We start from the raw sequence: 14574 nt of genomic DNA, 5'->3' as shown, positions 1-14574 counted from the left end.
AGGGAAACTTAAGAAATAATTGGAAAAAATATATATACAGTGTAACTTTTTAAAGTGGTTCCTTAACATTTTTTTTCTGAAATAATGTTTTGCAAAAGAAGTGGTGATAATTTTTTTTTCTTTTTGAGGTGCCAAGCGTTGCATTTTCAGACCTCCAAATCTCACAAAAAGGTTCTGAAGAAAATGTTGAAATTTATTTCCAAAGGAGATGTTTCCAAAGCAGTGGGTGAAGGTAAGACATTCTTAGTGTTTGAAAGGAAGATCGAGTACCTGCTGGAGCGATCAAATGGCTAATACGCTTTGGTTTTTGTATATAGACCCCTTTATAAAGGTCTGGGTGTGTTGTGTCTTTACAGTGTGCTTTGAATGAAGAACACTATGTAGCCCAAACACCAAACCGTGCAGCTGACTCGCTGTATTGAAGAATATGTTTCCTTACTTTTTTAATAGACCAGCTTAATTTTCTTTTTCATCTCTGGGCACCTGCTTACTTTCTAGTTGGGTGTTATAGAGAATTAGACCCTGTTTTTACCTCTGTCATAGAAATAATAATCTGGAGAGGACTAAGCACGACAGTGGGTGGCAGAGGAAAGGAAGAGCAAGCAGGGAAAGGAGGATTTTTCTTGCAGCTGATTGAACAGTTCCCGTTTATCCGACACCAAACCCAGCTATTCTCAGTTGTGGTGGAACTCGTGTTGGTTCTGAATCATTGTAATTTGCCTTGTGTGTGTCTGCGTGTGTGTTGGTGTTTTTGTATCTCTTTTTTTTTTGTTTGAAGTTATGGCATGAGATTAGTTGACAGCCCCATTTTAGTGGAGAAAATGAAACTGTTCTCATAAATGAGTTGGTGCTAGTGATTCAGGGTCATAAAGGAAGCTTCCTGTTTTCAGGCTATTGCAAAAAGTCACTTTATCTGTTGGAAAACATATGTGAAATATGAAATAAGTGAATTTAATGTTAATGTTAATTGTGCAAAGTGTGAGCTGTGGTTATGCAGACAGAAATTGACTCACGCAGTTTTTAATTATTTACAGAAGAGCCTATGGATTCCCATATAGAAGATGTGGTCACGTGTGATTATGCATACAAAAGTGAATCCCACGTCAGTCAGTCTGAACTGACTCCCTTGAGTGTGGATCACACAGAGAAGGTGGAAAATGAAGATAAGGACACAGGAGAAACAAAAGAAGAGGTGAATGAGCAGAAGGTGGAATCGAGTTCTCTTCAGATACGTGTGGATAAAGACACGCCGGTCCCTGGAGAGCCATCACATTCAGCTAAAATTGTTCATGCACCGCCCAAGCCAGGTAGTCAAACTTCTGGTAGTAATTGGAATACACTGTCATGATTTTGCATGTTGTTGAAGACCACCTTTTATCTTGCCAAGTATTTCAATAATTATTTCTTTTTATTCCCTATTTATCCCTTTTTATCCTCTATAAACTATTGCCTGTTTATGGAATTACAGTGTATAAATTGAGAGATGCTGTGTTACTTGTTTTCTTCGTTTTTCCCAAAAGTTGCATTGATTTCTATTATATTCATTTTTTAAATTTAGTTGTTGAGAATACGTATCTACAGCTGGTAGTTTTCTGTAAGCTGTTTAGATTGCAGTCAGATAGGTCAAGGTGATTGAATCTCATCAGACATTGGGACGAGTTTCTGGTTTGGGATACTTTTGTATGGTATGGTTGTGCAAGGCAAAGAGCTGGATGCAGCTCTGGCTGGTGCCGCAGGTGTGCTGGTTACTGGGATAGGTTAGGGCTTAACCTTGTCTCTTGTGCAGCAGTGGGAAACCAGTTTAAGACCCAACAAAACCACCCAAAGTGTTGTTTTTACATTTCTTCATTTCTGCAGGTCATCTTACTGTAATTTGTAAATTGTGTTGTTTACACCCTGTGAATACACCCCAGTGAACAACTTGTTCTTACACTTTCATAGACTATTGCCACAGACCTACCTGGCACTGGAAATACGTTCAGTACATTACTGTGTTTTTATTTTGTAGTAATTTTAAAGGAAAAGATACAGTTTTCTGCTGATTTAAAAAAAAATAAAATACTGAGACTTCCAGTCCTCTATAAAGAATAACATTTTCTAGGTGAACTTTTATATCTGTTTGGGAGCTTTCCTTGTTTTAGATTTGGTTAACTTTAGATTAGAAAAGCAGTGACACCAGAGGATGTGAAATTATGTAATAATTCCTCCTTTTTTTTCTTGCTGTGAACTTAAAATGACATTTCTGTAGGGAAGTGCAATAAGTGCGTACAAGAAATAAAGCAGTCTCCCTCATTTTACTTCTGATGCATTTATACAGTGCTACAGCTGTCATGTGCCAGGAACTGAAGGTCAATGGTTGTTCATTTCTACAGTTTTGTGTGAAAGTACATGGAATATTGGTGGTATTATATAATTTCTTGCTGTGAACTTAAAATGACATTTCTGTAGGGAAGTGCAATAAGTGCGTACAAGAAATAAAGCAGTCTCCCTCATTTTACTTCTGATGCATTTATACAGTGCTACAGCTGTCATGTGCCAGGAACTGAAGGTCAATGGTTGTTCATTTCTACAGTTTTGTGTGAAAGTACATGGAATATTGGTGGTATTATATAATAATTTTATATTAATATATAATAAAACAATATTTTTTGTATAATACTAATTTTAATAATATAGCCACTTTTTTTCAATATGGTAGTTATTCCTCAGTCAAGCTTTTGCATCGTAATTTTAAGGATTTCTGAAATGCTGCCTTTGGCCTGAATTGGAAGATGAAACCTTTACCCTAAAAAAGGATAATCTCATTGTCAATCCTCAGACTGTAATCTTTTTTGTGTGATAGCTATTATGGTACCCCTTGCTGTGGCACGAGAGCCTGGAATCTACATCTGCTTGCAGTGGTGTTACGCTTTTCACAGAGCTTGTGACAGGGAAGACCGTATGTCACAGCTGGTGGGTGATCCTCTGCGTGATGTCACCATATCTGTTGCACGTGCAGAGGAGTCCTTGAGAGTCCCCGAAATAAAAAAAGAAGAGTAGTGCTAGAAACCACTACTACCAGGACATGCCCGCAGAGTGCTGCGGGTTGCTTCTGTGGCTTCTCTCGTGTGCTTGCCATGTTCCTGTGGGATGTGGGAGATTTCTGGAAGGAAGATGGTAAGGGGTGGATGGATTATTGCCGGAATAATTAGTTTGACCAACAGCCTGCGCTGGAAAAGAAGGCAGAATTGCTGACAGGCTCTTTGTGGCCCAGGGGCTGCAGATGAGGCAGCCGGGTCTTACAGATCACGTTTCCAGTTTTGCATGGCATCTCCAATAGCCCGTTTGGAAAAATAAAGGGTAGTCTCTGAATTGCAGTTTGCTAATACGTGATGAGTAATGTTAGTTAAAATCCTCGTGGAGACGGATGCTTTAGAGTTTCTTGTATGTGTCGGAAAAAAAATGTAATTCTATACTAATTCTATACTAATTCGTAATTTCACTCTCCTATTACATGTTGTGCCAGTATTTATGAGAGCTTCAAAGTACTTTTTCCTTCACAAAGATTTTTGTCTCCTACTATAGGTTGGCTAATTTCAAGCGAAATAATGTTGTTGTGTCCTTAATGAACGCTCATTTCGATTGGTTCAGGTTTTCACCACTTTAGCAAGGAATTTTGCATCTAAACAAAAAGGAGAGTTTTCAGAAATGCTTGATCAGAAAACCAGTAGTGCTGCATAGAAGCAGTACTGTTCATGTTGCTGGAAAACTTCTCCAGAATTTTTAAGACTGTATTTTATATTTTGATTTATAAAACGCAGTCAAAACTTTTATAGCTGTCATATAATTTATATAACTTTTATTTGTTGTGCAGATTTTCAAAACTCTCATTTTTAAAATAATTAATGAAAAACTTTGGGTTATGTAAACATTTTGAAAGCAAACTAAGTGGATATTGACAGCAGATGGCAGTCTTGGGTAAAGATTTTGAGTGTAAACCTGACATTGTTTTTAAAAAGTGAGGTATGGTCTCCAGTTATGTTAAAAATAACATTGGGTAAAACTTTAAACACGGGAAATGCAGATAAAGAAAGCTTGAAACGTTATTTGTACTCTGCTTCAGAAAAGGAGGTTTTACTTTTATAGAGGAAAAATATTCATTAGTGTGCTTCTTTCTTTCTGGAGATTTTAAATGAAATATAAAAGTGAATAATAAATGCAGCAGAAAGCTTATTTAATTAATTTTTGATTTTTTTTTTTTAGGGTAGGTGGTGTCACAGGTCAAATTTAGTTTAAAATTTTCCAGATAGAAAGGTGTTTAGTTTTCATCTTGGAAAATGTAGACTTATTCCGTAATAAGATTGTTTGATTGCATTTTTATTCCTTTATAAACAAAACAGGTCATTGTCCTATAGGAATAATGGGCTGTTTCTGCACAGTTTCAGATAGAAAAGAAGGTTTACTTATGTCTTTATGCACATTCATTGTTTTAAGAAGTTTTTCTTGCTAACTTACAGCTTATAGAAGATATGAGACATGAAACAGATCCCGTTACAGATGAAATACTCATTCTTCAAATGTATTATGAGTATTTTAAATAAACTCTTCCTCTGACTTGTTTGCCCATAGACAGGTCACACAGTATCTGTAATTCTGTAATTTCCTCATAATATTTGTCCTTTTCTGGTGAAAAATCTTAGCTGTGTGGATGAAACAAATACTCAAAAACCATAGCTGAGAGGTAAGAACACTTGATCATAAAATCTGCTAACGCAATCGTGGGATGTCTGAATAGTGCCCAAGTAGTATTAGCTCCTTTTCTAAGTCCCCGAGATGCTCTCAACGTTTCAGCTGTCATGGAGTCTGCGTGGCACAGCCAGACTGGGGCTCTTCTGGGGGAGCCACGAAGAGCTCGCTGCAAACTTGCTCCAGGAGGGCACTTAGAAACTGTAAATTCTGTATAGCATGCACATTAAAAAGAACAGTTCACAGCCTTACTGATACTTCAAAGTTTATCCCAATGTAAAGTGATTTGCCGATTTCCATGATGTATCTACTGGTAAAGAGAGATGCAGGCAGCAGCTCTGAGGGCTGCAATTCTTTGCGGGTGAAGTGACTCTAAACACATCAGTGAGCTTCCGAAATATTGTTGCCCTCACCATTTCCAGTTTGCAGAAGGATACCACTATTCTCATTGCCCATGGGAAGGTTTGAAGCGGGTAGAGGACAAGAAAGAAGTCAGTTTTGCTTAATAAGTTACTGGTAAGAAGAAGGAGGAGGGGGAAAGAAGGCTCTAACTACATTTTCACAGGAGTTCTGGAAAAAACAATTTCCATGTAATTTCCAGGGCTTCGAGAGAGTAAAGTGGGATAAGCCATAGTTAAGTCTGGGTTTGGATCCTTCTTTACTTCTTATAAATATTAATACAGTTGGAAATGTGTCTTCTTAATGCCTCGCCTGAAAGCACCTCACAATTCAGGGTACTTTCCCATTTGGAAAGGTCTTTCAAAAGTTGCCAGTGTGTCTTTTCAAATACGTGGATTTCAGGGGATAGCTAATGGCATAAAAGACTTCTTCAGCAGTTTGTCATAATATTTGTCACGGTTTTGGGTCTGTGCAAGATGTATGACTGTATTTCCCTATATGGGAGGAGTTTTTTTCCACTCTTCCTCTCTTTTCAAAATTTTTAATATTATTGCTCTTTTTTGGCTTCTAACTCATCTACCACTGCCCTAGAAAGTAATAAAAAAATGTAGATTTTGAGTTACATGGCTTGGCTGCTGATAAAATTTTGAGCGCAGCTTTCCTTCGGTACGGAACTTGCAACAGCAGCTGCTAAGCTGAGGCAGGTATTCCTTGAAAATGGATTATTGCTTCCAGCGCTGTTTCCAGCAGTGCAGCAGACTCATACAGCTCTTACACAGTTTCTGGAGTGAGGTCTGGTGTTCAGTTACTGGTGCGTGCTACATGGAATAGCCAACAACGATCTACGCAGGTTTTAGGCAGAACTGAGGGTACTGGGAAAGTGTTTCTGGCTTTTTCAAATTTTTACAAATTTGAATTTTTGGATTTGCAATCATTACCTATTAAAATCGTACTGTCTAGGGAAATTGCTACTTGTAAGTAGATTATTTGTTTGGTAACGATCCTTTCGGTGCATTTAGTAGGTAGCATGGAGACCAGCTCTTTTTTTTTTTTTAATTGAAGAAAATTCTGTATTAATTTTTCTAGTATTGGCGTTCTCATATCTTGACTCTTTATCTTACACTTCTGTCCTAAGTATGAAATTAATCTGGCTCCTTCACTGAGAAATTTGGACTACTTGAATTTTTATTTGTGCGTCTTTGGATTTGTGTCACTTTAAAAACTAAGTTCTTGTAGTACTCTGTACTATTTTCCATGCTGATCCCTTTGTTTTCTAGCTTTGACTTCTCTTTTAAGTAAATAACATTTCACAAATAGAACCTTAGAAATGGTGAATCGGTTAAAAATAGAGGTAAATCGATAAAAGTGAATTAATTAGTAAAACCAGACAATCTGAATATAGTTTTAAGCAAAGTTGTAAGCTTATGTGGCCTTTTACTCTTCTTTTACGTGTCGTTAGTGGCGTTAGTGGTATTTCTATATACTGCATAAGGATTCCAGGTGACAAAAAAGAAATGCTCTTTTTTTTTTGGTGCGTGTGTCTTCTATGGGAGTCACCTGTGGCCACCTGGGTTTCTAGAGCAGTAGAACAATTCTCTATGAATTTGGCTGTGAGGTTTTGCCGTTTTGGTGAGTTTTTACCTTTCAGTATTACAAGCTGATCCTGTAGCTGTCTGGGTATAATACTTCATCATGCCATATATTAAACAGGAGCTTAGCTTTTGTTTCTGAGACAGGGATGTGGTGTCGTGATTTACAGACAGACTTTTCAGACTTTTTTACAGACAGGAAGCCTTTCCTTTTTAATTTTAAATATAACCTTGGCTCTGGGATGGAATCGTGGTCAAGGTGTTTCCATATTAGTGTTGCATGAAATAGCTGTAGAGGAAAAAAATCATCGCAACTGAGCTTGGCATTGGGCGTTGCTGGTAGTTGTAAACGTGAAAGACTATGTTATGTTCAGACCACAGTCTGCAATTAATGGTGATTTTAACCATTTCTTTTCAGTGATTATGTAAGAGCTACTTGTTTGTTGCAAAATGTGGCGTTTAATTCTTTGGCTGTGCTCTTGCAGGGAAGGGGGCTGATCTGAGCAAGCCACCGTGTCGAAAAGCAAAGGACATACGGAAAGAAAGAAAACTGCAGAAGCTCCTTCAGAACCAGACGTGCACATTTGAAGGCTCTCGACTTCAAGGAGGAGATCAAGTTTTCCTCTTGCAAAACTCTAAATCTAAACCAAACCAACCTAAAACCATTGAAGACTTTGTTTTTGTCCCTTTGCCTGATGATGCACGACACAAATTAGAGGTAATGTCTCGTTCACTGTTGTTGGAGGCAGGTTAAGGAAAAGTCTAGTTAAGGAGTTTTTGCAATGCTTGGGTGGTTAGTATCTGTGACTTTATGGAATGGTTATAGTTTAGATCTTGAAATATATGTGGTACTGCATGATAATGTGTAGTGCAGCTGAGCTCTGTGTAACCACAAGAGGGTACTCTTGTACTTGCAGTCAGGCATAGCAGAGCCCAGTACAGTTACCAAAATAACTTGTAAATGGATTTCGTACAGTTTGACTTGAAAATGAAGGACTTTGAATTAACTGAGTGTTGAATGATGAGAGAGATTCAATATTTAGTTCTGCAGTGTATAAATACTTAAACTAACTATGCTAATGAATCTTGACAAGAAAGCAGTAACTGTTCATAAAATTGAACAGATAAGAAGATAGCTGCTTTTTATAAACGTCATTGAGAGTGTTGATGTCTTTGGAAGCTGTGAAAGTGATGGTAGAAAATTTTGCTTAATATACTGGTTGCCATTAAATCTATTAGTAATACATAGGCAGTCATCTGGAACACTTTTGGACTTTCTAACATTTGTTAATCATAAAACCATTTTTTTTTTCTTTTTATTTTTTCTGGAAGCTGGAAAACTATCTAATTATAAGTATTTTGTTATAATTACTGATTATCAGTGCTGGTACTGGAAATTAATAGATTCACTGAATAACTGACAAGAAGCCATGAAATTGATCCATCTCGCTAACTCCTCCAGATTTTCTGATGAGTTGTGTAATGGAAGTATGACTTTGTCTGAACATCTTCATCTAGAAGATGCAGGAAGAATTAAAAGGAGCGCCGTTCCAGTGGTGTTTTCCCAGATTGCTTTTGCTCCTTTACTATGGCTGTCAAGTGTGATGTGTTTTGTTGTCTTTTTTTTTTTTTAATAGATCAGCACCGATGCAGTTTACGAAAATAGAACCATACTGAAAATTATGTGGTCTTTTTGAAATGAACATGTCCTTAAATATGCTTGAAAAGAAATGCAGTGTTGCTCGTGTGAGAGCATTCTTTTGGTTAGGAAGCAGCCCTTCTTACTAAGAACAATTTTTAATTTATGGATTTTTTTTTTTAATTATTTTATTTTTTTGTGTGTAAGAGTGATGGTAGGGAAGATGGTTAGCTTCCTGTTACAATTAACTCATAATTAAATATGGAAAAGTTATTTCATCTTCCTCTTTCAATTTGAAAAATACTAAGAAATCCCCTTGGGATTATTGCAATAGAAACATAGCCTTTAGATAAAGGGCACAGATATGAGTCTTCCAAATGCATGGATCCTTCAAGTATTTTTCAGCATAGCATGAAACTGTATGAGAGGAATTTAAAAAATACAGAAAATCTCTGTAAAATGTCGATTTGCAGACCATTTGTTGGTATTATTTCCTGAAAACTATTTGTGTAGTTCTTCTATAGGAATTTTAGTTATCTTAATTTGAAGTTTGAAAACCTTGTGTGTTATTCACCGTAAATATAAAAGCCTACAATAGCCTAAATTGAGCTGGAGAATTGGAAGTATTAATTAAATAATACTAACGCTAGTATTAATTAAATTGTTAGGGCCCTTGCACAGGAGTCAACATTTCTCTCTGTGATGTTTGCATATGTATAAATGTATAGTTATTGCATGATACTGTAATAATAAATGTCTTTTAACTTCTTCTGAAGGTGAGGTTGGTGAGATCATCTCCACCAAGTTCACAGTTCAAAGCCACATTTCAGGAGTCTTACCAGGTCTATAAACGTTACCAGATGGTTATTCACAAGGACCCACCTGATAAACCAACTATAAATCAGGTCAGAAGGCCAAGTGAGTTTTATGCAAAGCTCAGTTTCCCCTCCATTTCATGTGCCTTGTTTCTTGGAGAAACAAACGTGGATTTTTATATCTATCGCATATTCAGGAGCATGTGGAAATACTGGTTAAAATAAAGTCAGCGTCCTGAAAGTGCAAACTCTCTTGATATCTCTTTGTGATTCTTTTTGAATCACAAATATTTGGTCTTAATTGCAGACAGAAGAGTTAAGGAAGTTACATGGGGATGCTATTGAGTAAGAGATGGAGAGGATGAGGCGTTTGGAAATAGGTGTTGTGGGCCTTATAAATACAAATCTCATAAGAACTAAAACCAACTGGACACTTAGCTTGATAACTGCTCTCATTGGCTTTGGTTCGAATGCTTCCATAAGGAGGAACAGGCATGATCAGGGCCAACACGTGAGTGAAGAATTTATCACACATACAAATTGTTGGTTTAAGGTTTGCAGAAGTTTTATAAACCTCTTCACTTTCAAATTAAGCCCTTCGAGAAGTATTGTTGCTTCTCGCATTGTTACTGCTTCTCGTAATGACCAGGCGGTGTGTCATAGTTAACTGTCAGACATATTACCTCTCTAATACTATAAAGAAAAAAATTCAAGAGTTTGGAGAAAAAGTATATATAGCAAGAATAAGTAATTGCTAAACTGGGGCAGTGAGTGATGTGCCATTAAAAATTATGTTTTAAAATTACATTTCAAAAGTCCTTAAGACTGTACAATGAAACAAAATTTGTGGTTGATTCGTTGGATAACTTGGTCTAAAAATAGGTTGAATAAACTGGTACTTTGAAGTGTTCTAGTGTTATACAATTTTTAGTCTTTAATGAAAGTATCAACAGTCAGGTTAAGCTTAGTGTTAGTTGTCAGACTTCCCCCTGTAGGAGGTTTGCCTGTTACTATATTTGAAGTAGTATACTGACTTCAGAGGCTTTGAAGTGGATAGGAGGAGATCTTTCACTAGCCTTACCTTCAGAAGCATATTATCTCATTATACGCACTCAAAATGGCATGCTTGTATTTTCCTTGCTCTGAAGGTGAGGTTAGTACCTGTCTCCTTTGAGGACCCCCAGTTCAAATCATCCTTCAACCAGTCAGCCACATTATTTGCCAAGTATCAGATGGCTATACACAAGGATACACCTTCTGACTGTGGCGAAAATGAGGTACAGTTCACTGCATGCGCCTTTACGAAAACAGTTTTTTTTAATGCGCAGCTAAATGATGGGAAATGGTGTCTCTTAGAATGACTGTAAATATTTAAATACTGGAGTTTCCATTTGGGAGGGAAAGCATTGTGGTTTTTAGTAAGCTTCTGTTGCAGGCTTCAGCCCAGGGGAAGCAGCTGAAGAGAGAGGGAGGATGCACCATCATAACCAAAAAAATGTTAGTAGTAAGTTAAGTCGAGCTGCTGTTTGTACATGGTTTGGAAAGAGATCTGGTACTGAGATTTCCACTGAAAATGGTAGAATGGTATGGAAATGCCTTTTTTTTTTTTTAATGACACAAGCATCTTCTGCTTTAAAGTTTGTTCGGTACCTTTTCCAGATTTCTCCTTAACTTTTTGTTGTCTTGCTTAATTTAAGCGGTGAAGGTTTTAAAAATCTCAGTTTTATTCATATTTCATCACCAAGCATACCTCTCAACTAGAACTCACCTTTGCAGTAGAAGTAGTGAAAAAATATTCTCAGCGCCTGGTTGTCTGAGATTCAGTGAGAGTACATTGCATACGAATAAAGCCTGCTTTTAAAATACAAACAGGTATTTACAGGTTGCTAAACCTAAACTAAAAAGTAAATAAAAAAAAAAAATACCGGTAGTGTTGTAAACAAGCAGCAGTTCTCTGTTTCTCTGGCAGGTGCCACAACGTTTTCATTAGCAGAATTAATAAAACTGCTCCCTCAGATCTGTCATGTCTATGTGCTGCAAATGTAAGACTTCACTATCGACCAGCTATCTAGTTGGACTTTTCTGTTTTTGGGAGCAGGACTTGCAGAAGCGATACCTAGCAAGCTGTGGCTGCTTTCCAGGTAGAATAATAAAACCACATAATCATTTTTGGCTTTAGTTCAAGAGAGTGTAAGGAGAGCTTTTTCTGTGAGATCTTTGTAATGCTACTGTGGAAAGCCATAAAATTTATTGCACTATGTTTTGAAAAATAAGAGGACTCATAACAATAAGTAGTAGTCTCTGCCCTTTTTATAATTACTGACATAAATTGGGTTAATTGTAATAAGGTAAAAATTGGAAACATACCAAGAAAGAGTGAGCTATGGGCAAGATTTGTGCCAGGCATTACCTGGTCTGATTAGGGGACTTGGATTTCTCTGCTACGATGAATGTGTTTCAACCCTAATGCTTACACATAGCATATATTCGTCCTCGCTTTTGCACTGAAAATCTTGTTGCTGCAAAGAGAGGGTAATAAGGACGTCATATACCTACTTATTCTTTGCTTAGAATTGTGGATTTTTTTAATACAATCACCGCATCATGAAGAAGCAAGGGCAAAATCACAACGGCTGCTTGCAGTTCAGTTCTGAACAGCAGTTAGCTCTCAGTTCGTCTGATCTCTCTGGGTCAGAGTGTGTGGTTTGGTGTAGGATCGTTTTGGTTGGAAGAGACCTTGAAGATCATCGGGTCCAGCCGTTAACCCAGCACTGCAATTAGTTACCGCTAAACCACGTCCCTCAGCACTACATCTGGACTGGGGTTTGATGGTCTTAATCACCCATGGGGAGGAAAGCTTATAAAGATGCGTGAAGGACAGTTCAGGTTTCCACCACCTTAAGCTGTAAAGTCTATCATGGGAATTGCTGCTGAATAGGAAGGAGAGGGATTTCTGTTCAGTGCTAATAGTTTAATGGATTTTTATCCTCCTCTTTTTCCTTGTTGCTTGCCATAGGTATTTCCCTACTTTGCCTTTATCTCCTTTCTCTGGTGTCATGTTTGTGCAGGCTTGGTATAATATTCCAGGGGAGACATACGACCTTCTCTGAAGCTTCTAGGAGATACAAAAACTCAGTCTGATGGTGATGGGTTTTAGTTTAGGTTGTTCTTTAGCACTAGTACATTACGTTGTGTGTTCATGTGACTATCTGGCTAAGGTCTTTCTATTCGCAGTTATTAGGCACTAAATAAAAAAATTAGTCGCATTCAATCAGAAGCATTTTGTATTTGATCCCTGCAGGAAGTAGACTGAAGAATACTTTACACAAAATGTATTTTGATGTGGTTTAGAAACCTTTTTTTTGGGGGGATCTGTGTGGGAGGAGAATTATCTGCGTCATTTTTAAACCCAGAAGATACCAAGTAGGGTAAAACTGATCCAAGGTACTGAGAGGAAGGGTGGAAAATGCTATTTGAAAGACCTCAAACTTTTTCTTCTTCTTCTTTTTCAGACTTTTTAATATATCATACAGACATTATGGAGCCAAACAGTTTTTTAAGTAAAGGTAGAATGAAATTCTGTCCTGTACACAGAGCTTTTTATCAGGGTAGTAACAAGTCCGCTTTGGGCTTTAAACTGGTAAACATCCAGGATTTTTTTTTTGCATCTAAAAATCAAATTTAGCTCTTAATCTGCTCAAACTAATCTGTGCATGGTGGATGAACCTCCTTTTCAGGGAGAGTCCTGCGCACTTTTGTATTTGGAAAGTTTCTAGTTGAGGAAAAGTATTTAATTTTATATTTGGCTGAACACTTCATATTCAGAAACCTGCCTATATTTAAATTCAGAATCCAACAAAAATTGTTATGGGACATGTTAACAACTACTTTTTGGAATATATTCTTAGATTGTTGGCGTTACAATATACTGTCTGCCTATATTAGCTGCTAGACCAGTTTAATATTAACCTTATTACATTAAAAGGCAATTTTAGGAATTGATTTAAGAATTTTGGTGATTATTTGAAAATAACACTAATGTGGAAAGTTATAAAACAGTTCACAATATTAACAAAAGGTATGTGAACTATGAAGCCAATTATTGCTCACTGAGTGTGAAAGAAAGCCCTCTTTTTGCACGTATGCAATGTCTATACACCTTTTTGTCAACATTTTATGTGAGAAGGGGGAATAGGTAATTTCTAGGAGATTAAATCCATTGAATACTCGACACCAAAGATTACTTTGAGCTTCTGGGTACTCTCTGATTAGTGCCAGTTTGAAACCAGTGGTAACTGGTGTTTCAGTGCCCTTCAAGACAGTGGGTCTTTTTGAATTTTGCCTTTTGCTCCTTACTTTCTCCTCTCCTTCTGCATCTCTGATGGAGGCTGCAGTAGCATTAAAAGGAATGTAGTTTGAGATTTTGCTGGGGTGAGTCCTGCGATGCATTTTGGTGATGTGGTACTGATTCCTCATTGAGGTATTGGCTTCTGATTGTTCTAATAAAAAGCGAGGTAGAAATTTCATAGGGAAATAAACTTTTTCCAAGTCCCAGAGTTGATGTTACCCATCACCCAAAGGCAGTTGGTGAAACTTGCCTTTTCTATGGAAACATCATCGCAATCTTCAGTGCTGCTCTCGTTGGTGAGCAGAGGATTGTTAAGGTAGAATTATATTTGCTATCTGCCAACTAAGTTAATATTCTAGGAACGGTTTTGAGTATCATGTTGTTCCTGGAATTAAAACCAGTTTAGCTTCAAGTGAAAAATTTTCAAATCTGTTTTTATCTTGACGTAAAAGCTACAACTATTTTTTGCGTAGGCTTTTTAATTGCCGATTACCCCCTTTTCTCTTAGTTTGTCTGGTATAAATTGAACTTCCCTTGGAAATCTTCTCAACCCCCTCAAAACCCTTTGGTCAGTCGCTGTAGGATTTGGCTTCAAAACTGACCTGGTGGTCTCTCTGCTTCAGAGCGCAGTCAAGTACTGATGTTACACAAAGTTGTTGGCACCTAAGAATACTTATGTCAGCATGTTTTTATTGAATTGAATTGGTGTCCTGAGGAAAAAATATAGCAAATGATTTTCTAATTAAAGATTGGTTCATAATGCTTGCTCTTAACTAGTGCTCTGGAAGAACTGATTTGTCAGTTTTTCTGTATGGGAACATAAAACGTATTATGCTGCTACGTAAATGTGTCGTCATCTGCTTCTTCAGTAATATATGTACTCTTATCTTAAAAAGACTGGCTGGAAAAAAACAGAAAAATTGTGGGGAACCTCAACAGATTTTTCAATTGGGAAAGTATAAATAGCTTCTGAATGAGGTAAGGTACGATGATGGAAAATAGGTGTATCGCTGCCTATTGGAGAAGTGTATCCAAGGCTACTCTTGAATTAGCCAAGTC

At 37.1% G+C, this 14574-nt stretch overlaps 1 protein-coding gene across 1 annotated transcript in view; it reads left to right on the top strand.

Annotated features, from left to right (window-relative positions):
- The window catches only part of ATE1 (arginyltransferase 1), a 79203-nt gene that overhangs the window by 1092 nt on the left and 63537 nt on the right, over window positions 1-14574 (top strand). Inside the window, exons 3-6 of the mRNA XM_009881593.1 lie at window positions 129-232; window positions 1035-1307; window positions 7199-7431; window positions 10316-10444. Of these exons, the coding sequence (XP_009879895.1) occupies window positions 129-232; window positions 1035-1307; window positions 7199-7431; window positions 10316-10444 (739 nt within the window). The remainder of the gene's footprint in view (window positions 1-128; window positions 233-1034; window positions 1308-7198; window positions 7432-10315; window positions 10445-14574) is intronic.

This window comes from Charadrius vociferus, unplaced genomic scaffold (genome assembly GCF_000708025.1).
Source record: "Charadrius vociferus isolate BGI_N301 unplaced genomic scaffold, ASM70802v2 scaffold282, whole genome shotgun sequence".
Taxonomy (NCBI): domain Eukaryota; kingdom Metazoa; phylum Chordata; class Aves; order Charadriiformes; family Charadriidae; genus Charadrius; species Charadrius vociferus.
This window is presented reverse-complemented; position numbering and strand designations above follow the sequence as displayed.